General features: G+C 37.0%; 1 protein-coding gene across 3 annotated transcripts; it reads right to left on the bottom strand.

Annotated features, from left to right (window-relative positions):
• Positions 1-1,672: 1,672 nt before the first annotated feature.
• On the bottom strand, positions 1,673-22,480 carry SERK3 (LRR receptor kinase SERK2). 3 transcript variants are annotated; one of them, XM_039127336.1, is made up of 13 exons: positions 22,266-22,479; positions 22,101-22,173; positions 16,845-16,970; positions 10,419-10,551; positions 10,147-10,218; positions 8,049-8,192; positions 7,890-7,961; positions 7,651-7,716; positions 7,502-7,572; positions 7,227-7,367; positions 6,491-6,832; positions 5,382-5,776; positions 1,673-2,704 (listed from the first exon to the last, which is right to left on the bottom strand). In XM_039127336.1, exons 3-13 carry the CDS (start codon positions 16,909-16,911, stop codon positions 2,390-2,392), a joined length of 1,818 nt encoding a protein of 605 aa, XP_038983264.1. In that variant the 5' UTR covers positions 16,912-16,970; positions 22,101-22,173; positions 22,266-22,479; the 3' UTR covers positions 1,673-2,389. The 3 variants fall into 3 exon arrangements, with proteins under 3 accessions (XP_038983264.1, XP_038983263.1, XP_038983265.1); XM_039127335.1 differs by lacking the exon at positions 22,101-22,173; XM_039127337.1 differs by lacking the exons at positions 7,227-7,367; positions 22,101-22,173 and having other exon boundaries at positions 22,266-22,480.
• Positions 22,481-24,925: the final 2,445 nt, after the last annotated feature.

Below are 24,925 nucleotides of genomic sequence, written 5' to 3'. Positions count from 1 at the left end.
GGGTGCATGATTGTGTCAGCAATTAGAGTCAGATGGGTTGTTTCTGGGAGGGTAATTCAAGTCTTATTCGCCAGTGGTCACACCACTGGCGACTGGGACTTTTGTCACACCAGCAGTAATAAAGTTTAGCTTCCCTAGTCTTAGATGCATGATATATCTCCATGTGTTTAGATTTGGATAATTATAATACTGCAAGTTCTCTCTCTTTTTCATCAAAGAAAATAGCTATTTTTATTTTGATAGTGAAGTCTTTGTTGTTCAGCTGCTAAGATCCGCTAACAGGTTTACTTGATTTTTAATTTTCGAGAACCAACAAAGCTTGTCTTATGGATGCGTGTAAATGCATGTCTTCTTGCACATAAACAACCCCTCTCTTTTTGAGTGACTGAATTAGTGAGTGAGAGAGAGAGGGAGGGAGGGCACCCATCATAAATAAATTATTTAGATCTAATTATCGAGATTAATTACCTTCAGAGCCTAAAATCTAGAACCTCCTGAAAAAGGGTGTGACCACTAAAATTATCACATAATTCACATGCAAACCCTCTCATTTTACTCTGCCCACACTTTTGTCCATGATATTCGACTTATGGGAAGCAAATTGTTACACTTCCTGCTTAGCATTTTCGAGGAAGGTAATCAGGTGGCTGATTGCTCAGCAGATATAGCTTGTGATCTTCAGAATGCATGTATCTGAGCCTCTAATTTTCCCCATGAAGTGCAGAAACTATGGGGACTGCTTTCTATTGATGAATATAAACCTTCCCCCTAAATAGTTTTTTAGGAAAACATTGACTCACTGATATATAAGTCCCTCTAAATCTTCTTCCATGGTGGTCTGCCAAACTAGGGCACTTCCCCTAGAGATTCACAATAGCACAAAGAATGAACACTCTTTAGTCCATGTTTTGTAGTTCTCTCAAGGAGCTTTTAGTGTACTTACATCCATGTAATCTACATGCTGAAGTTATGTGAAGAAACATAGGTAATCATTTATATCAAGAAACAACCTTCTAGAGAAAAAAAAAAATTAAAAACAAACTAAAGTAGAGATGAGAATTTTCACCTTTAAGCAAAGGATTTCTTGTTTTCACAAAAAGAAATAAAAGAAAAAGAAATAAAAGAAGACTTATCGCATTTCATGTTTAGAATACTTCGGCTAAAATCAATTGAAACATGACAGAAATTTCATTTCTTCCACAATAAATGGATAAAACCTCTATTTTCATAGGATCTATGCTCAATACAACTAGAAAGGAAATAATATAATGGCAGTGTTTCCAGAATATATATGCCTGTCTTACTTAATGTCATCGACAAGTTAATGAAAATATGTGTGTGCGTGTGTGAGATAGAGAGAGAGAGAGAGAGAGAGAGATGCCAAACCCACCAAAGCATGTCTACTGATTCATGACATTCTGCCTGCTAGCCAAGAAAGTACCAAAACAAGAGGCAACTTCTGATAAAGTTTTAAAACCCAAATTAATTCACCACAAGCACTTAAAAGATTTCCCAAAAAATATATGGTATTGGCTTTCAATAAGATTCTTCCGGAGATTTTGCAGTTAAAACATCCACTTCGTTTTCATCCTTGCAGAACTGGGATCGTTTCTTTCTCTTTTTGCATAATTGGTCCGCTCCAAACTTTACCAGCCCATTATGCCTTTGCGTATAATAATCAATGCCAAATATTGGCAATTGATGCAAATATAATGTGTACACAGATTCGTGCTTATGCTAGACATGAGAAAAAAAGGTACAATGGTCCAAGAAAGTCTAAAGTGGCTTTTCTGCAAAAAGAATAAAAGTGACCTTTTCTGCGAAAATGAGATAAAGTGGGGCTTTTTCATGCAAAATTCCTTCAATTTGGAAGGCATACTGGGATTTATACAAAATGTAAGATGGTTCTTGATGAAAAGAAGACCAAGGCGCAAGGCATATCCCCCAAACACACTTTGATGACCTTGTTCTGTTGGGTCGCCGGGGACGGAGGCGTCTGGTGTTGAAGCATGACGATCTGCATCATAGCCAGTATATGTTCCATCTTGGCATTCAGATCAGCGATCACAATTCCACGATTAGGGATCAAGCTTGTCATCGATCTTTTGTGGGATCTAGAGAAGCGCTTTTCTTATTGAAAAAAATGGGTAAATCTAAACTTTTGACCCCTGAATAACCCATCTTTGGTGGTACACAGCCTATTCCCCATAAGGTGAAATCCATATCCCCATATCCCGAGCCTTGCCTGTAGCTAAAGGCCCTTTAGCCTCTGCCTGAATAGCAACAATTACAAAAAGCATACAACAAAGCAAAAAAGAAAAGAAAAAAAAACCATTTTCTCTGTTCTTCACATTCCTGACAACCATTTGATTGTAACACCACCTCCATGTCATCTTGCACCAGAGAGCTCAATGGCTTCGGGGTTATACAAAGAATCATCACCCCAATCAAATCTCATTTGCAACCTCTCAGACTCTTCCCTCCGTGAAACTTCAGTTTGCTGCCACTCTTCCCATCTCTCAGCCAGCCCCTCCCCTTCAAGCATCCGAACTACTTCAGACATTGTAGGACGATCCTCTGGTGAAGCTTGGGTGCAAAGCAAAGCAACTTGAATAATTATTTCCACTTCCTGGTCATTATAATTCATACATAGGTTGCGGTCGACAATAGCATCCAATCGCTTTTCCCTCTCTAGTTTCTTAACCTAAGTTAGCAGCAAAACAGTCACTGTCAATATCATTACGAGCTACTAATGTGAGTAAATAAATTGAATAGCAAATGACTGAAGTCATCTACAAATGCAAGAAACAGACATTTAAAGATTCCTTCTCAGTATGAATATAAAAAAAGATCGATAAGTGATCAAAAGGGCAAGCAATGAACTATTCTCGTTCTGCATGAAAGTGGGACAAGCACATCTAAAAAAAATCCAAAGCTAACCAAGTTCTTCCATGCCAACAAATTTTTATACTACTAAGCTAGCCTTCTTGCATGTGTATAATTAACATGTGTGGCTCATCCTATGGTAAAGAAATTATTTCTTTTTGATAGTTTTGTCAAATGAAATAGGACAGAAACCCACCTTTAAGCCAAAAAAAAAAGAAAATTTAAGAAAATAAAGGAAAAAAGAAAAAGAACGTGCAGATAATATCAAGAAATCTGAAATCAGCATCACAGCATGGTGCAGTGTAATTGTCTGAAATGTTGCATATAGAAGCATGATGGAAACATTTCCGAGAATGCAACATGCTGTAATTGATTCAGGATCTTCTTGTTCGGTACATTCAGAAACCCAGATATGTCGAACATTCAGGCTCAAGTTCAAAAAGCAGCAGCATAAAGTTTTTGGCTGCCCTCCTACTTTTACAATTCATCTCCTGTTTGCAATAATATGCACGTTAATGTGTATATATTTAATATGTAGCTCAGGATATTGATCTTTGGTAGTATTCTCGCATTGATAGAGACAACACTCTTTGTGTATGAATTTTTAACTTGATCTGTAGCATAGAGATAGAAGCCCAATCACAAATATGGCTTCACAGAATTTTAGGGTGATGATGTGAAGGATATGCTGGGTATAAGACAAGCGAGCACCCAAAATACCATACATCTTAATTGCACCAGTTAAGAGAAGGCATGCCTGATGATATAGTGCAGTCTTGCCGAATATCACCAAACATTGATATGCAATGCTACAGATATAGTCATCATACCCAATCCTTTTCAAGTATCTTAACAGTTCTTGTATTTATGCCAGATATGACACTTGAGAACTAAACATGTTCAACTCTCTGAGAAGTGCCATATGATAGTCTGATAAAAATTCTCTCGGACATCTTTTTAGGGTTTTTACCTATACCCCTGCAAATACGGGTTATATATGCTACTCAAAAATCACTTTGCATATATGCCACTCAATTCATCCTTTTTTGCATCGATGCCCCTCACACCCTCACATTAGATTTTTGGCTGATGGTGTATGCTTTAAGTATAAAATGACTCTTTTACCCTTTTGCGTCAGTATCCCTTGAAAAATATACGCATAAAATATAACTTCATGATGCAAATTGAATATTAATTTTTTTCCAGGAGTTTTAATGCAAAAAGATAATACAGCAATCTAATACTTAAAATGGGTACTTATTAACATTGTCAACCGAAAATTTAATGGAAGGGATATCATTGCAAAAACAGGATGATTAAAGGGGTACATATGCAATTAGTGATTTTCAAGCTGTAAACATGCAATAACCTATACTTGCAGGAGCATACATGCAAAAGTCCTTTTTCTTTAAAAAAAATGCATGCAAAAACCATTGTTTCCTACTTTCCTACTTCACACCAATTCTAAGCATCCATGTCCCATAGTGTGTTGCTGTTATTTTGCACCAAACTACCAGTGCTATCTATTCACTTAAAATGGATGCATGATGTCAAAAAGCTCAGATGGTGGCTGATATTTCGACCTCCACTAGGTTACATTATATGATTATGAATGAGATATAAATGTTGACTAACAGACTACTAGGTGATGGTAATTTTCTTTGTACTAAAATACCCATGTTCGTTTTGCCTTTATCAAGAAAATGGAGGAATAGATGCAAAACCTCAAGACAATCGAAGTGGTTGAAAGTTGAATTGCTATTACTATGTACTACAAGTAACAGTAGTGCAAGTTATATTTCATCTGAATTGCATCGTATAGATTATTGTCATCTAAGTGATTAATTCAATAGCCTATTTCAATTATGAGGATGCAAGTCATAGAACACATCATTTATAAGTCATATGTATATGAGTACACAAGAAGTTAATAAAAACTGCTGTGAACACACAGACACACACCAGACACTTAAGAACCCAGGTGTCCGTATAGTTATTTAATCATTTGGCCTGGAGAATCAAGGAAGTCACCAAATAGATTTCACTAAGTGCTTTGATCATTTTCCCAGTACTGTAAGGGTACACATCCATGAGCATGCACTTAAAGAGACAAATGGAATAAATTATAGGAGATTTAGTAACCCAGGTATCTACATAGCTCTATAGCCATTCAACCTAGACACCAAAAAAGTCACCAGATAGGAATATCCAAGTGCTTTGATTATTTTTTTCCAGTACCATAAACACTCGAAATGCAGCAAACGGGTGGCTAGCATCTTTTAGCAACAAATGCTGAAAGAAAAACTTGCAGTACAATTTTCAACTATATGAATCCGTCCATCAAAACTAGAAAAGTTTATAATATAGAAATATTTACTCAAAGAATATGAAAAACTGCTCAGCAGAAAGCAAAAAATCATGACAAAGCCATCGTATGAAATGATGTGGTTCTGAAAGGCAAAAAGAAGTAACTCAGCAGAGCTAGTTAAGCTTACATGATCAAGCAATAGTACTTCATCTTCTTCTGCTAAGCGAGAAAAGTCTATTGCACGTTGTCCAGTAACAAGTTCAAGAAGCATGATCCCATAACCAAAAACATCAGTTTTCTCAGATGACCTTCCAGTCGACAAATATTCAGGTGCTATGTGGCCCATGGTCCCACGAACTTGAGTTGTCACAGACGTCCTCCTCACATCAACCAATTTTGCCAAGCCAAAGTCCCCAACAACTGCTTCAAAATCCTCATCAAGCAAGACATTAGCAGCTTTAACATCACGATGTATAATTTTCGGGTTACAATGTTCGTGAAGGTACTCTAAACCCCGTGCAGTACCTAAAGCCACTTTTTTTCTCGTAGGCCAATCTAACACTGGTTCCCCAGGTTTAAAGTCTGCACCAGTCAAGGCATAAAGGACATAAAATCAGAAATTAATAGTCATAAAGATAGAAGCTGTTAGGTTAACTGAAAATTTATACTCCAATGGACTCTGAGAGCATCATGATATAGAATTAAATTTGAATGATAATGCATCACCTACATGACTTGTTGGCATATGTCGGTCAATTCAGATTGGCTTGCAAGACCAGTTCCACCGAAAATGCTAAGGTGAGACTCAGGAGTCAACCACTCATCCTAGAAGGTTGCCCACTCACTGAATGTGATAAATCACTTCATGCTTGGAAAGAGTGAGTGTGAAAAACATTTTGTTCAAAATAGCATATGCTTCCTTACAACCCATAGCATTTTAGTAGGCCTTCTTATGACAACTTGAAGCATTGATGGTCTTCAAGACCTCTGACACTACCCACCAGAACATAACATCAGGTATAGAGTTCTCCATTTGAAATGGCTAGGTCAACATGAAGTTTTAAGCCCACTATATTACCCATTTGTGTAATTCTACTTTCACACAATAATGGTAATACTTGAGAATGGGGTTAGAGCATTAACTAGAGAAAAGATTTTCTAGCCCATGCAATAAATTCCCTTCATAATGGAGGGGAAGAAATTAGAAAGTATTCATCAAGAAAGAATGACATATTGGAAAGAAAAATTAAGATATGAAGAAATTTGATAATTTCAAAGTATTCTCAGCATTAGTACCTCGTAAACAGTAGGCAACACTCAAGTTTTGCATAAAAGGATAAACTAGAAGCCGTTCTGTTGGTGTTGTACAGAAACCAATCAACCTTAATAGATTTCTGTGAACAGCTAAACTTATCATCTCGACTTCACGTAAAAATGCAGCTTCCCCTCCAGGACTTTCATAATCAGTCAACCTTTTTACAGCAATTTTTGTATTATCTGGAAGCACACCTTTATATACTTTTCCAAAACCTCCCTGACCAAGAATATTTTTCTCACCGAACCACTCTGTGGCCAATTGCAATTCTCGCCATGTAAATCTTTTCAACTGTCCAAATGCAATTCTGCGATCGTCTTCACCTAAGTATCAAAAGTGTTGACAATTTGTCAGAAATTTCTGCAAGATGGCATTTGTGTATAAAAAGAAATATCACATTGCAGCAACCACTTTAAGTTTTCAACCCAAGCTCATGAAAAAAAAGGAAGGTTTTGAAGAAAAACAGAAAGAGGATAAGCAAGAAAATTTTTCCTATTCCTCTCGAGTTTCGTTTTAGTTGAAACTGTAGTAAAATTTTTGATCATGATCAAGAAAAATTTAGATGCAGGAAAACCAAAAATTCAAGATACTAACAGTAGATACTGACAGGGGGAAAATGAAAGGACCAAGCGCAGTTAGACCATTTAAAATGCATAAAGAGTTCTAAATCAAAGCTAAATAAACCAACTAATTTGATGAACAAATAAAAAGACAGACCTGCAACATCTACAAAAATTTCTGGTCGATAACCTTTCCTCCTACTCCTGCAGAACAGAAATGCAACCCCTATAACAAGGAACCCTATTACTCCTCCAACACATCCAAGCACAATTCTAATCTTTGTATTACCAGATCTTCCTGTCAAGACCAGTCAAAAATAAGGGCTGCTGCCTCAAGACAAAATAGACAGAATTTTTCCCTCCCCAAAAAAGGTTTTCCAAATAAATATAGGTAATCCTATAGAAAGGACTTGACGAATAACACTTATTTACCTTGGCCGGGTACATTGGAAGCACAAGGGTGTGGAAAATTTGCGCCACAATTTAGATTGTTACCTGTAAAGCTGCATGAAATAATCAAATCAGATCAACAGCCATGACTGGAGCGCTTGCATCCAGATATTACAAGGATCTGGTCATACTTGTATTTGGCTACTTGAAATAGAGGATCAGGTATCCGACCACTAAAATGATTGAAAGCTAGACCACTGCAAACACAAGCAAGATTGTGGTTGTCAAGATGTATAAGAAACATTACTGAAAGAAAGAAATGCTTTTCAATATTGTCAAAACTATCCAAGCATAAAGACAGCGTAAAACATATTTTTGCCTTGTCCCAGAAGACAGACTGAAAATCAGCATAACTAGCGGTGGCACTTACATGTCGTTTAAGCTTGAAAGGTTTGAAAGGGATTCAGGAATATTTCCGGTAAGATTATTTTGATTCAGAGTCCTGACACAAAGTTAAACATATGCAACGATTAAGGAGAGGTTAGTTCCAACAATTGACTTAAATGGTCAAAGTTATGGTCCTGCTTACAAAATTGAAAGCTTAGTAAGCCTGCCAAGAGAAGCTGGTATTTCTCCACTTAAAAGATTATTTTCCAAATCCAAGTTTGTCAGACTAGATAAATTTCCAAATGATTCTGGTATTCCACCAGTTATATTGTTATTTGGCAATGACCTGCATAATTACACATCAAGTTAGGTGAGACTTGAAAAACAGGGTTAGATGGCTGCAACAATGTAGCAATTCTAATAGGAGCAATAGCTCCACATACACAAGGCGATTGGTAATTACTTTCTCATGTGACATGTTAGGCTCAATGAATGTACAAATGAAGCATCAATGCACAGATATACAAGCCTATCCACTCCCCTCAATACATGCATCAATAAAATGCTGTTTTATTTCAGAATCAATTAGTGCAAACTCAAAACCATGCTGTTGATGCCGACGGGACTTACATCAGCTGATTGGCTCCCCTCTCGTCCTAGGAAGTACCATGCACTTGTTGGCAACTTTCATAAAAGATCTAGAAAATCTAGAATGTAAGGACAAGAGGGTCCCATGGAAAATTTAACATATAACAGAGGCATAGAGATACATAAGATCACTTCTTTCCTCCTAGAACTAACCAGATAACTTGGGCAGAAAATATTTAATCATGCTCACTATCTTGGCAATAGTGCTCACTATCATTGTTTTTGTGCTTATATTAAGATTTTAAGTCCCAATGGGACGGGAGGCATCCTAGCCATCCCGTTCTATTCCTATGAGAAAACAAGACCGGGATGGGTCAAGACTCCAAACCCATCCATGTGGCTTAACAAGAAGAAAAAGGAAAGAAAGGAAGGAACGATGGAGAAAAGAAAAAGTGAAAGGAAAGCAAAAAAAGAAAGGGAGAAGAAAAAGAATGAAAAAGGAAAAAAGGAAAGAAGCAAAGGAAGGATAAGAAAAGAAAGAAGAAGAAAAAGGAAAGAAAGGAAGGTAAGGGAAAAAAAAGAAAGAAAGAAGAAGAATGGAAAGGAAAGGAAAAAAGAAAGGGAGAGAAACGGAGGGCACCTATGGGACTCTCGACCGAGACTACTATTGGGATCGGGCAAGACAGTGGGGAGTCCCATTTCATAGAGAAACCGGCCATCCCACGGGATTTAAAATCTTGACTTATATAATGCATTGCCCTACCATTGATACAAAGAGTTCTCAAGGTAATTACTTAAGTTGATAAAATTATTATATTCTAACTCCCACAATACAATGAACTCTGATGCATATTCAAAGGTTAATCTTAAAAAAGCAAATGGTCGCATATAACTTTCTATTTATATATTATATACCTCATCTAATGTACTATAAATACGACATAAAATTCGAAGTAACCTTTCCTTCATGAGAGCCAAACATAGCATATGTTGACTATATTGACTCTCTCTAAAGCCCTTTACAATGACAAAAAATTTCTTTCCTCAAATGAACTCGAATTATAGTGGATAGGCCTATCTTCCCTTATGATACAAATCCATAATAACATAACTAAGTATATTACCAATACCTGATGCAAATGTCAAGTACAAGCAAGCTGAATTGGGTCAAGATCAGCAATCTATAGAATAAAAAAAAATTGAAGCAGATGACATTAAGAATAGCTCTAAAGGTATTTAGTCTATCCACCAACCAGAGATCATAAAGTGTTTTACCCATAATAAGTAATTCGTTATGATCTGTGAGCTCTAGGAGATATCATAATGTTTCTATTTGGCTCCATCTAATAAATTGTACCTGTAGTTTTCTATATCCAGCTATGTCTTTGTTCTTTTCATCTATGCTCTTGGTTCTAGCATCAATCCTGGAGGCATATTTCCTAGTTGCATGAGCTTAAAATTTTGTAACTCTGATTGGTCTCTGAATCATACATCAAGCCCTGCCAAAAGTTGGCTTTGCTAGGAATTCAGTACTGTATCGATGTTGACTTCAGGTTGAGAAACAACCAGAGAAAGTTTTCAAACTTCAATAACCCGTATTTAGATTCATTAATTTAACCTTGTATAGATGAATTAGTTTTGCAAAGTTTAGGCTAAGCTAAGGTGATATCATAATGATTTCAAAAATATATGTAGACAATTACTATACTTACAATACATTTAAATGGTTCAGCACTCCAATGCTTTCTGACAAGGTTCCAGTGAATCCCATGTTAGGCAGTGTTCTGCACAAGAAAAGTGAAATATAACACTAAAACAAAACCAAGCCATTGTATTTGGCTCTGTGCAAAAGGATAAACTAGAAATCAACAAACATGACTAAATCGGCATTGTATACATACTATGTAATAGATAAATTGTTAAAACTTAGAAACATCTGAAAAGAATAAATAGATAGGAACTAAGATCTTGATGAATAACTTACACTTGGATGACATTGTTGCTATTATCACAAAAAACAGAGCCCCATGTGCAAGGATTGACTTGATTTTGATTCCAATCAGCAAGCTGGCTGCCAGTGGCATTTAACTTAAGCTTCATGTCAATTAATGCATCTCCTGAAAACACATAAGAAATGTTTATATAATCTCATAAATGTAACACAATAATAGAAAGCATGAAGAAAAGACAAAACTGTGTAAAATTTGAGTGAATAATAGAACATAACAGTTTATTGAGCTTCATGTGATATGATGCATCTCCTAGAAACACATGAATACCAATATAGGTTTATTTAACTAAAACAAAGATAGAAAGCATAAAAGAGATATAAACAAGGTTTGCCGTCTCAGTACCAGACCCTGTATTGGTACCATCATATTATAGTACTGGTACCAAGGTCCGCCGTACCGGTACCGGTACGGCGTACCGGTGGCGGCCCGGACCAGTACGAAACCGCTCCCGTACCGGTCCGAAACCGCTCCCGTACCGGTCCGAACCGGTGGCGTACCGGTCCGAACCGGTGGCGTACCGGTCCGAACCGGTGGCGTACCGGTCCGAACCGGTGGCGTACCGGTCCGAACCGGTCTCGTATCGGTCCTTCAACAATAAACTACTGGTACCGGATTACACGCTGATCCGGTACCGGTCCCAAGCCGGACCGGTACGGCAGACCATGACTGGTACATTTGGTACGGGTTCAGCATACTGAGTGTTGGTCTTAGTATGCCCTTCGTACTATGTGTACTAGTTTGGCACCGGTATGATATGGTACAGTCGGCACACACCAAAACTAACCAGTATGGCAAACCTTAGATATAACAATACGAAATTTGAGCAAATAATAGAATCAAGCAGTTCATTGACTAGATTTTGCTAGATGCACATTATATTATCATAAGCATGTTAACAGTCAAGGTCTAATCATCATTAGCCTACAGCAGCTTAAAGTAGCAGATGCACCTGAGGCTTATTCTTTTTTGGCAAAAATATTTTCCCAGTTGGAGGCTAAAGAAAAGTATTTTTTTTTAAACTAAATGTCCTTAATTATGGTTCTTTTTACTTAGTTCTTTTTACACATCAAGTTGGAAGAGACAGACAAACCTCTAAATGCACTCCAAAGTATAAACTGTTAAGACCCATAACTAATTCACTAAAACCCAGTCGCACCCCATGCTCCACTCCCATTTCGACAGATAGCTTCAAATCCCATCCACCTCCTACCCTTCGAAATAGAGGCTGTGTTCAACTCCCAAATACTCATAGTTCCTTTTCATATACGACGATATTTTCTCATGAAAGTTTAGTAGACTAAAACTTCGATCTAATACAAGGAATGCCAAAACAATCCTAATTTTTCCACATATCAGTCCAATTAGCCTGCAATGAGTTACATATGGGTTATTATCACCTCCAACTGACACCATATATACTTTCTCTTGGTTTTCTAATAATAAGGCAACATCAAGTTTTGCACCTTCTGGCATCTATTAGAAAAGCAAGAGCACGTTGCAATGCTTGTAGAAACCCTCATACGAGAGTATCCAGTCGAGCTACAAACCACAACTCTCAATACACACCTCTCAAGTACTGCATCTGCTACAAGCCAAACCGAGAAACCTTCAAGGAGCACAAAAGGCTGCAAAAGAAGTTCTAGCCAGAAATGCCATAGAAATACGCAGTTAGTTAACAAAATCACACAATTTAGTACTTGGTTCAAACTGGCAATCTTAGAGCAGACTTGTGAGGCCCAATAGTCCCACATCGGAAAGACTCGTTCCAAAGCCTGGGCATATGAGGCGGGTGTCTCCAAATCCTGCAGACGCGTTTTGGGTGGAAAACAAAACTGGGGAGGGGTGAAGGACACTTGCGTGAAGCCCCAGAACCGGACAATATCTGGCAGGGGAGCCCCGTGTTCCCCCCTCATGTGGCCCCCACGTGGGCACTAGGTGCCTCACGTGCCTCGCAGAGGCGGGGGCGTGACATTTGGTATCAGAGCCGAGGACGGCTCTTGTCTGATGGTGGAAAACGTGTGAGGCCTAATAGTCCCACATCGGAAAGACTCGTTCCAAAGCCTGGGCATATGAGGCGGGTGTCTCCAAATCCTGCAGACGCGTTTTGGGTGGAAAACAAAACCGGGGAGGGGTGAAGGACGCTTGCGTGAAGCCCCAGAACCGGACAATATCTGGCAGGGGAGCCCCGTGTTCCCCCCTCATGTGGCCCCCACGTGGGCACTAGGTGCCTCACGTGCCTCGCAGAGGCGGGGGCGTGACAAGACTAACATCTAGTGATAGACCTTATGCTGCTACAAAAGGATATCAAGAAACCACAGCGATAAACATATTGAGCAATTTGAAGCATATAATCCCCTGAAAGATTTGTCTTATCCATAGAATATTAATACCAAAGTCTCCTATATAGAGCTCTACTACAACAAATTATGCAGAAGCTCACACACACATGGTATGAGCCTAACCAATATCGGGACCTTCGTGGCAGCCTCAATGCTTCCTGGCACCAGACCTCTTCACATGATATTATATACACTATCTATATTTTTAAAAAGTGCGAGGAAAACCAACAAATTTCATATATATGACGAGCGCAGAAGAGTGCTGTTGATACATGCATTCAAGTGATATCTTTTGATAACATTAATAACGTTATGATAGACTCTCAAGTAGTTGCTAATAGTATGAACCACCTTGATGTATGAACCACATGCATTCATACAAGATGCATGCAACAAGAGATAGGAGAAAATATTTATCGACTCTAGTTTTCTGTGTTTGGCATGGTTTTCTCTTTGTTTTGCTCAGGGACATCATTACTTAATCAAATTCACTTTCCTTATTGTGCAAGTTAGAACTTTCATTCCATGACAGCAGAAAAAAATATTTTTTAAAAAAAAAATCAAAATAAGAAGAAGGCATAACAAACAGGACAAGATAGCCAAGACCCAACTTGAAGGTGACAAGAGGACAAGCAAGCAAAAGAACATTAGAGAAGCAATTGCTTTCAACCTAAAGATTGAGAGCACCCTCAAACAACCACTCGATGCAAATTCTAGAGCCAAAAATCCAAAATCAATTGTTATTCAAGATAACGATTATCTGTAACACATAGCTATAGTTGTTTGAGAAATCCTTATTTATTTCCAGATCTCCAACTATAATCATGAGAGGGCATCTCTCTCTCTCTCTCTCTCTCTCTCTCTCTCTCTCTCTCTCTCTAATTTGTGTGTATTGGGCAAATGAATCACCCCTCATTGTCCCTACATAGCAAAAGCATTAATTTGCTTTTGTAAACACTAAATATTAATTATACTATACGAAAAGATGAGTTTGGAATTTTGGAATATTCACTCAATACTCCATCCATCACATCTCTCTCGACATATTCATTACCAAAAAAATGGAAAAAAAGTCCTTGTGCAACATCCTTGCTCCATCTCTCTCAAGTCTCTTTCTCTCCTTCAATTAGAATAATAAAGAAGATACAATAACTAAATATAGTTGCCTAAACAAGAGTCAGTTAATATCTCGTCTTACATAAATATTGATGCTTCTCCTCAATTCCCATCAAAATATGTTGAATCTCATAATTACCATATAGATAGGTGCCTATCCTCTACCAATTTGAAGCAATTTGAAGCCTTGAATCGAATATTAATTGGACAATATATTTTCATATTCCAAGTACATCGCTTCCAACTGCAAACAAATGATAATTGGATCACATCCTGGACATATTATTAATCTCCCATCTTCAATTTACTCCATCATGCCCTTCAACCCCTACCTCGACTTTTTGAATCCCCGCCATTTGGTATTTTATTTGCAAAAATTGTTCGAGTCCATCAAAAGGGAACTATCTTTTCCTCCTCCACTTCATACAATATTAGATATGCCCACCTACTTTTGCATTTGATAAGAAAATAGACTGGACGTGATCTCTTGGGAAGGAGTAAGAGGATGATTGAAAATGGAGATTATTTTTAGTGAAGTGGTCCGGGACAGTTTAGCTTCCTAAGAGTCCTTTTCTTTTTATGTTTTTAAAATTCTAATGAGGTAAATGCTCCAGATTCTTTTATCAAAAAAGGCTCCAAATTTTTCATACATAAATGAAAAAAATTTTATACAAGAGTCCTATATCCCATTTTATAATGATAAAAATTATCAGGATTTGACATTAGTTTAGTGCAGCTCTTTCCTTTTGTTGATTTTTTATCCGGCACTGTTTCCTTTCCTCATCTTTATAACATACACGCATTTTATTCATGCTGGGACTTATCATATTTTTTCTTTTAAGTTTTTTTTTTCTTCGTTTTCCATCTGACATGATGCACGTATGATGGTTGACATCCAAACTCCAAGTGACAGTTGATCATGCCAGAGTTTGCATTAGATAAAGCTTAAAAAAGCAACCAACCTTCAAAGACACAAAACCATTCTTCCACCCTGCAATTTTCTATCCATTTGCCCAACCACAAGGTTTCATTATCAATCTCATAGAAACTCCAAATAGGAAATAAGCAGCAATTTTAGTTAAAAGTCTAACTGCTTGACACCCACCTCAAGTTTTCCCTCCTCCATCCATCAAAATCTACTAGAGAAGTTTTATGCAATTCACTATTAGATCCGCAATCTACAAAAAGCAGTTGAGGAGTAGTTTGAGAGTAAATTGTGCAGATAAGTTTCATTAAAAGTAGGTGTAATAATATATTCCTTGCAAGTGAATAATCGGTGGTGCTCCATGTCAAACATCAGTCCATTCGACCCTACCCTTCTCTTCTCGAATACATTTCTTCAGGGCCTATATCATTATTATATAATGTTAAGCTAAGATGAGATAGGATCTAAGCCTTCCAACAACCAAATCTACTTTAAATGATCTATTAATTTACACTTTATAATCCACCCACCTATGCACAATCCAGTGCTTCCCGAATATGCCCCAACACAATATTAATCACCACTATCATACTCATATTCATCCAATATTGTTCTTGCATATCCTAAATAAGTATCTAGTCAAGAAGCAATCTCTTATAAGCCGCTCTTTTATGCAAGTACTTAAGGTAGCCGAAATCAATTGCCAAAAATTGGCCTCAACTACTCAGGCAACAAATCTGGAATTAATTCTGTAGCTCCATAAATATATAGGTCCTTAACATTCTGATGCTGCCCCTTTTTTGGTATTAGAGCAGCATAGTGACATTAGTGTCAGTAAAAAGACATTATAATGACAAATATCTCTATGGATCTCCAAAATATCTTCCTTGGTTGTTTATCTTCTAGAAAAGCAAAAGAATAAAGTTCAAGCTACAAAAATGTTATGAAAAGCAACAGGTTATAGAAGGAATGTAAGACAAAATCATGCACTTGTGTGTATTTAAGAAACAGAATGGAAGACACATTTGCTATGTAACTATACTAGAGATTACTATCTAAAGCTAAAACTCTAAGAGATGTGGTTCATTAATTGTAATATCACTGTAGAAAAACTCCTAAGTTGCATTGTGGTGTAGATCTGAACGTACAAAAATTCTCTTTGTGCCACCTCACAATGATGTCGCATGCAATTATTCTCTAGAAATCAGAAAGACTGCATTCCTAACACACTTATATACCACACAGCAATATGACCAACACCAGAAGGTAATTTTATCTTATTGGTTGTTCATTTTTAAGTTATAAATGTTTTTGAAAAAGCAATAGCTCCAAAGTTATATGCCAAAAACATATTATTCTAAGAAATATCTAGCCCAAGAATACATAAAATTTGAAGGATTTTGATAAAATAAAACAGAACTGAACAATGACCTGTCAATCTTAGCAATCTTGACTGCCAAAAAGCAAACCAATGATATCATACATCATAACACAACGGTTGTTTAATAATAGAAAAATAATCAACAATATGATAATATGAAGATCACTTAAAATTGATGGCCAAACAAATGAGAGAAAAAGAAATACAACGAACAGACAATTCAAAGCTAAACCATCAATGTAGTGCTTGCTGCCAAAGTGTTATATAAAAGAACTGGACTATAAAAGGTACCAGAGAGATGGACCAATAGCTCTTTAAATGATTTTGTGTGCGCATTGCATGTGTAATTGTTAGTAATATGTCCAAAAAGGAGATATTCCCATACAGATGTAAGAAACTCTATTGAATAAATGGTAAGCATTCCTTCACTACTGTAAATAAGCAGGGGAAGGGCATAAAAAGATGTTAATAGTTCCAAAGAGATGTACGACCTACATGAACTCATACATTAAATAATCGCATCAGAAAAAGACTGACATGCAAAAAATTCACATTTTCCTAAAACGAGATCACACCAACAAAAAATGGCTCTTTATTATTTTAAACATAACATATAATTAAAAAAGTCAAAAAGTACCTTGACGATCAGACTCAGCAAAAGGTTGCAGCAAGGCCAAAATGAACAGTACAATGATCAACTTCATCTTTCCTGCAGTTTGTCTCACTTGAGCCAATTAAAGTCGTCCTAGAGGAAGGTGACCTCCTAGTAGTGTCGTGCAATCAAGATAAACATAATACAGTAAATATCAGTACACAAGGGTCTTCAAAAAAAGGAAACAAATATGTGAAGTTTCCTCCATTTAAGGTAATTTCAAAGGGAATAATGAAGTAACAGTGTTAACAACTACATTCAACATATGCATTTTCCAAAAGGCCATTCTTAGGGTGTATTTAGCAAAGTAACAGAAAACATATGAGTATCCTATGTTCTCCAAAAAAAATCAAACACAGGATGCCTGTAGAGGCTCATATGCATCACTATGCCTTTAACAAATACATACATTTGGTTATTAGCTTTTTTTTTAATTCCATTTATGAATCTCAGCTAAGATATACTACCATACAAACATATTAAGGAAAATAATTGTATCTGATACTTGAGAGCAAGTTTTGTAACAAACAAAGAAAATGTATAAGCAACTTATGTGTCAAAAAAAGGCAGATTCTATCACATTATATTAATGTAAGTGTCAAGCAAAAGAAAAAAGAAATATATGTGGACAGCACAGATATAAGCATTCAGATAGATCAGGTTCACACAATGAGACCCCAGGCTTGACCTTATTCAGGCTTGTACCTGGTTCCCTAAGTTTAGGCTTGATCTATTAAAATTATTGATTATTGGATGGGCCTTGGGACTGACACAGTTGATACATTGGCCCCCGAGGCATAAGTTGAGAATAACATGTATACCTATCTCCCAGGAAACATGACTAGCATTGCATTACTAACTACTTTTCAGGGTGATAATACATAATTTTGGTTCCAAATATAAAACACAGTCCACCTTTAGGACTTTGAATCATCTACATCATGGATTCTTTATCAAAATTATACAAAACTATCGAGCTAAGACTGCCATACATGGTCTAGGAGGCCTAAAATGAGTGTCATTATGAAGGCTGGACAGGCTTAGAAAAAAAAAGCATCTACATTTAAATAAACCCAGGTCATGCCTCAGAAGCTGTTTGATTGTGCTCCTGAAAGGACTAGCATAATCCAAGTCAGGGTGCATGCACCCCTGCGCGTAAGATAGACATAAAAAAGGTGTGTATTCCACAAAATATTTAATAAGAACAGCCTATAACCCTCCCTTTTCCTGAAAGGAAGAAGCCTTTCTTCCAGTTCACCACAAATTTTCAATTAGGGCCTCTTGCACTACATGAAAACTTCATGAGAGGTTATACACAAATTATATTTTCGAAAGCTTTCGTTTGCAAAAAGATTGTATCATAAAATGTGGGGGAGCTCTTCTTGATGAATATGAACAAATAATTTGTTAAATGTGAGTGAGATCTGTTTACATGACTATCCTGAAATCGTCTGTTTCAGTAATCAAGATTCAATAGTGCATGCCTCTGAAGATCACCGTGGAAAGATAACCTTATTACATGGAAAGCCTAACTCCACAATATTGATGTAAAATCTTTCAAAGTCTCCTCGGATAAAAGTCCTCAAAATCTTAGCAACCAAAATATCAGGCACAAAGAAAAGGACAGCAAGAAAGTTGAAAATACAAAAAGATTTGATATCAATAGTGAAAGCATTTAGTTTGTTGCCAAACTTAGCTCCAGATCATTCTCTAGTATAAAGGACATGGGTGATTTTTGCATTTGTTGGAGTTAGAAATGCATATCTTCACTTTCCTTTTATGGTTCTTTAATTGACTGTTACCAACAGTCACAAATCCAAGGGCTAGAAGCCCAGTGGGTCTTACATCATGGGTTGAACTGCTGTCTCTCCTCAGTCATTAAACCATTACACTGAAACAAAATTTAGTTTTGGACTTTTGAGGAGAAGCATTGGATAATTTCCCTACTGTTTTGCATGTCTCTTTCAACTGATGATTTGACTTAGACACTAGGGAGGCCTCCAAGTTTATTCCTGATTCTATCCAATGTGGGAGTAGAATACAAATATATAACAAAAAAATTAAAATCTTTATAATTTGTCTTCTTCTTGAATTGCATTGTATTCATTTGCTTTTCTCATTTCTATTGTTTTATGTAACATATCATGGAGCAAGAATGTTGCTTGGGGAAGGAACCAAGAGATAAATTAGCACATTGTTGGTCCTCTATATTGAATAAGTGGTACTGCATGATTGTATAAATCATCATCTAGCAGTTGCAAACCATAATTTTAGGAAAAAATATTTCTTTTTATAAAAAAAGGCATTCTGGTGCACAAAACTCCTGTTGCTGCAGGGTCTAGAAAAGGTCAGACATAGCTTTACCCCCACATGCAAGAGGTTGTTTCCATTTTTCGGACCCCAGACACCAAATCACAATAGAGCAACCTTACTATTGCACCAAGACAAACCCTCAATCTATTTTATAATATTTTAAAAAATAAATAATATTTAGAATTTATTTGTATCTTTTGTTCCACAAAAGTAAATAAATAAAAAAGTTTAAAACCATATATTCTAATGTACAGTGAAGCTCGCACGTAACAAAGAGAGTTACATAAAAACTAAAAGTAGTATGAAGATATTTTTATATAAGAAAAAAGAAAACATGACTATATTCATATGTTTCTGAACCAATACCTAAGTTGAATGGGAAGAGATGTAGAAAGTGCAAAGCATAGATAGCATATTAAACCCAATTTGTTTTTATTCCTTCTTCTCCTTCAATAAATCTTTTCATCTAAATTACTAAGCATGCATACTTCATAAAAAATTGCTATGGGGCATTGCCCGGTTACCTTATCATTTTCGCTTGCTGATATGGTATGAGAATTAAAGTCAAGAATCAACCAATTCTAAATGAACTGCACCAACTCCTGTGGGTTAAAGACTTGCAGGAATCCCCTCATGCCATGTTGGCACAAGGAACTAACAAGATAACTGAGCAGCACATGATAGCATTATTCCTAACATTTTTTAAGAATCCCTTTGTTGGGAAAGCAAAATCCTCATCAAAACTTTACTTGGAGCATGGCATTAGTACGCGCTAGTCTACATGTGGAAATGGATGGACCCTGAACTTTTTTCTAAAATAAGTGGAGGCAAAGACCTACTATTATGGTTATCCTAGCTTTTAATTCATTTGACTGGTTTCCATTTTAAGGAAAACATCTATGAAGGAAAGGGTCCCAGGCTGTCTTCAGATGTGATAGCCCTGATGCTGGAGCAATGCATAAGGGAGATCAAAATTTTAGGGGAGGGCTAATTGCCGCCTCCCACAACTGCCCCAACCCTGGGTCCCACCCCAGCCATGGTGTTTAGTGTTTAGCATCGGATGCTAGGTGTACCTTTTAATTATGGATATCTCAAATCCTACAACTATTCTTAGACCTTTTAAACTTCCAGCTTCATGCAAGGAAGCCATGACATGCAGTCCTATCTAGCCCCCATAGATCTAAAATTCAGCTGAGGCATTACTAGTGATATAAATCAAGAGAGGCCAACTACCCTCGTTTGAAAAGGGAGAAGCTGATCATTAAACATGTTGGTTTTTTAGGTCATAGCTTCATCTACAAGGTATATAACTGATTGTAGAAATTTTGATTTGTAAGAATTTCTAGCTTTACAATATAAGATTGCTAAGAGACCCTTGGTGATGATGGATTTGAGTCAATGAGATTTCTTGTTTATAGACACCAGATCAACGTTTTAGAAGACTTAATTGGTAGACAAGTGGCCACTAAAAGGTAGGTAAATGCCTAGGTTGCCCTAGAGGTCAAGACGACCCGAAGATGGTAAGTTCACAAACTAACTAAAATTTAAGAATTAAAAAAAAAAAATCTGACAAGGTAATTATAAAGAAAGAAATGCAACATATCATATAAAAGAAGCAAGCCGAGGGGAAATGCAAATCTGGAAAAATTCAATATCGAATAAATTGATTTCATTTTCTATACTTAAACATGATGCACAATATTAAAATGCTTAGGCAATCATATTTTTTTGTTTTTTTGGTACAATCTAAATAATCAACCTCTAAAACATCCCTCCTCATGAAGAAGTGAAGTATCTTAGAAATGAAGCCAGTTTTGGTTTTGATTAAATTAAGCCCATGCAAGGCACAATAAGGAATTGAGGGAACCCCTAGATATTCAAAGAAGTCTATAGTTCATCTCTACTGATAGTGGAAACTCTCTTTTGGCTCCTCTGCCTAACATAAAACAGCTCCAACAGACGAATATGATGGAGACCCCAGCATGTATCCCATCTACTTTCCTTTATTCTTTTTTTATTTTTTTTCTTTTAGTTTGGTCATGGTGCTCCATATCATCCATCAATCCATCTCCATAATGCTGCAATGATTCTCATCTTAAATAAATATAATGCGCAAGAGGTGCACCTCCCAAAAATTGAGTGCGAATTTATGAAATTACATGAATAACAAAAAAAAAATCTTTAAACAGAATGGAGGATCGTAGCAATCCATACTATCTCTCATGTGTATCGCACATGTCAGAATCTAGCTGACAAGTACGAGACTATTTACACTAATCATTTTCGGTGGGCACTCTCTCCATACATAGCTAGGAACTTCATTTTTTATCGTTTCTATCTTTAGGTCGCAAACCGGGTTACAACCTGGGACTGCATCCTCCTTCATCTGGAAGGAGGTTGTGAGTTCAAATACCCAGAGGCGTTTCTCACCTCTGACGGTAAGTTCTCATTAGTAGTATTCCTACCATTATTCATTATTCTCAAAAAATTAAGATATCAATGCTAGGCTTCACTTCAAGCAAGCAATTGTTCTCGTCCACCGAGATAAGGAAAGACTGGTTCCCCCTTTCGAACTAGAAAATCCTCTTTCCCCTATAACCCCCTTTCACTCAAACAGGAGGAAACAGAAGGAGTTTCAACTCCATGGTCGCTCAAAACAAAAGGACCACCAAGAAGGACAAAAAAAATGAGGCCAAGATGCAACGCAGAACACATGCTCCAAACAAATGATTGAGGTAACCTCCAATAATTGAACCATGGGGAGCAAAAAGGAATCTTTCCCAGCTTCTTACAACCTCCAAACCCCAAAAATCGCAACTTCTACCAAAAATCTTGGAAATTCCCATCCTCCTAAATCCTATCGTGAACCATAAAATTGCCAAAAAAATCACCCAAAAATTAAAAAAAAATGGAAAGAGAAGAACACACTTCAGTGAAAACTACTCTCGCAAACGTATCCATCAGTTCTTCAAAAAAACTCCCAATTTTGACAAGAATCCCCCTGAAAGAACATTAAAAAAACAAAAAAAAGTTCGATGCAGCGTTATAAACGGCAAGAGGAAGGGATTAGAGGGGACAACAAGATCGCCATACCTTAAGAGACGGTAATCGATCGCTCCGAGAACGACTGACTCCTTTACTCCTTTTCCACTAGAATTCGAAGAGAAATTTTTTTATGCCAGGCAAGATTTTATCCCAATTCGCAGCCTTTTCTCTGAGCCATGCTCTCGGTCCAGATAGAGAGAGAGGGGGGCGCTGCGGGTCACTCCGCACTCCCTCACGTTACTCGCAAGGCAAATAAAAGAAATATCGCACTTGGCCTATAAAACTTCGTTATCCGAGTTTAAAATTTTTCCTGCGTTGCACTCCGTCCCACTTGGATTTAAAAATCCTCAATAGGTCCTTTAAATTAGCGGATTGGCCCAATATGATCCCGCGCACCGACCGCTTTTTTCTATTGTACCCTTCCAAATGACGAAAATACCCTTGTCATCTAAGGTAACGTTTGATGATCTAAATAAGATCAAGATAATCTTAGCTCGTCCGTGATTTTTATTCTAAAATAATTTAATATATTTTAGTAATTAAAATTTTTTAAGTATTCACTAGTAACGAAATTCAAAATTATTTCTGATATATTTTATAAAAATAATTTTATTAATCATATAAAGTATATTTTAATAAAATATTAATATATTTATTTTATAAATTAATTATTAATATATTCCATAAAAATATATTTATTAATTCTATAAATAATTAATACTATAAAATATACATTAATTATTAGTATTTATTTATTATTTTGGTTCCAGTCAAATTTCTCTTTAATTGATTTGACCAGACTCCCCCTAGGGGGTGATGGGAGGAGAATGATTGCATCGTATTATCAATTTTTCCCTCTCGTGGTGGGACTTCTTGATATTTTGTTTTTATTGTCACTATCGCTGGTAGAGACGACTATTTTATAGTGAGAGATGAGGCGGCTCGAACCTACGGACCAAAAAAAAAAAAAATTATTTTAAGCACTCCGTAATTTTTTTATTTTACTGAGGGCTCAAAAGTATTTTTTTAAAAATATGATTTCTGAGAAAAAAAATTTCGGAAAAAAATGCCGAGAAATGTACTTTTGGCATGTTTGATTAAACATAAAAAAGTGAGAGATTTTCAGAATGCTTATGTTTGGTTGACCATCCATTTTTCTGGAAAAATTATGTGTAATTTCTATTATACTCTTAATAAAAATGAGGTTTTTAATGCATCTTTAGTGCTGAAGGATTTTTTTGAAAAAAAAATAAATATGAAGTGATTCCCGCCTCATGGAAAAGTTTTTTCCATAATTCCCATGAAATGTGGAAATCATATTCCCATGAGAACTAGGGCTGTCAACGAGCCGAGCCGAGCCCGAGCCTGGGAGAGCTCGGCTCGGCTCATTTCACAGAAGCTCAGGCTCGGGCTCGGGCTCGGGCTCGGTAACGAGCTCTATTTTGAGCTCGAGCTCGGGCTTGCTTGGCAAAGCAAAGGCTTGGGCTTGAGCTCGTAAAGCTCGTTTCAATTACGAGCTCTAGAACGAGCCCGAGCTCGGGCTCGTAATCGGGCTCGAGCTCAGGCTCGGGCTCGATAACAAGCTATTTTTCTCTATGTGATTAGATTTTTATGAATTATGGTGCTGAAATAAAATTTTTTAGTGAAAGACTAGAGCTCGTTTGGGCTCGTGAGCTGCTCGGGCTCGAGCTCGGGCTCAGGCTCGAGTGTAAACGAGCCTCATATTGGGCTCGGGCTTGGGCTCGGTTGACTACCGAGCCGAGCCCGAGCCGAGCTTTTACCGAGCCGAGTCCGAGCCGAGCCCGAGCAGCTCGGCTCATTAACACAACTTTCTCATCTCTCTCCTTTGAAAACTCCAATAAAACAAGAAGCATCTCATTGCTTTTTCGTTGACCACACTTTTTTCTCTTCTTTTTCTGCGAACCAAACGAACTCTGAATATATCTATACTTGTATTGTATGACATATCTATTTTAGCAAAAAAAAAAAAAAAAACCGGCTCGTACCCAAGCTAGATAAGAATTCTTTCGGCTACCGCAGAAATTTATGATTCCGTCTAACTCCAGGTCGAAAGATCGGGGAGGGAAGATCCATTCAACAAAAACTCACAGAAATTAAACTCCTCCGTGATGAATGACTGATTTCGCAGATTACTATCATTGTTCTGATTCGAACATTGCTGGTATTGTTACTGGCGGTGGCAATTGGTGTTGTCGCATCTAAATTAAAGGCTTTATGGTAATAGTGTTGGAGCTAGGTTTGTCAAATTGGTTGGAGATTTGATGAGCAAGATGTTGACCGCAGAGAAGGGAGACTAGGCCTTAATTATTGAAGATGGAGGACTAGACACCAGTGGGTCCAACATCCGAAAGCGAGGTACGGCGAGGTCGAGAACCAAGATGGTGTTCTTCCTAATCTCATCCCCCCTTGATAAAACCATCGTTGCCATCATCTTCTTCTCCTTCTTTCCTCTCACCATCAATTCCACCACCTCAGCGAAGTATGATCTACTTGCCGTAGGAACACATCCTGTCTTTGTTTTAGTATTAATTATAACCTTCAGCTTTGGTATGGCTGGTTGCATAACCATTAAAGTTTTTCAGCTATCACGTAGTATTTATGTTAAATCAAGAAAAACTACGAAAAGAAAAACTCAATTTACCAATTAGAAGTGTTTCCTCAGAATTTTGATATTACATTTATCTTCT

Source organism: Phoenix dactylifera, chromosome 6 (assembly GCF_009389715.1).
Source record: "Phoenix dactylifera cultivar Barhee BC4 chromosome 6, palm_55x_up_171113_PBpolish2nd_filt_p, whole genome shotgun sequence".
Taxonomy (NCBI): domain Eukaryota; kingdom Viridiplantae; phylum Streptophyta; class Magnoliopsida; order Arecales; family Arecaceae; genus Phoenix; species Phoenix dactylifera.
This window is presented reverse-complemented; position numbering and strand designations above follow the sequence as displayed.

Coding starts and splice junctions, on each gene's coding strand:
- SERK3 (XM_039127336.1), bottom strand. CDS start 16,911: ATGAAGTTGATCATTGTACTGTTCATTTTGGCCTTGCTGCAACCTTTT. Junction 7,962..8,048: donor CTTACTAAGCTTTCAATTTT/GTAAGCAGGACC, acceptor ACTTTGTGTCAG/GACTCTGAATCAAAATAATC. Junction 7,717..7,889: donor CTTTCAAGCTTAAACGACAT/GTAAGTGCCACC, acceptor TTGTGTTTGCAG/TGGTCTAGCTTTCAATCATT.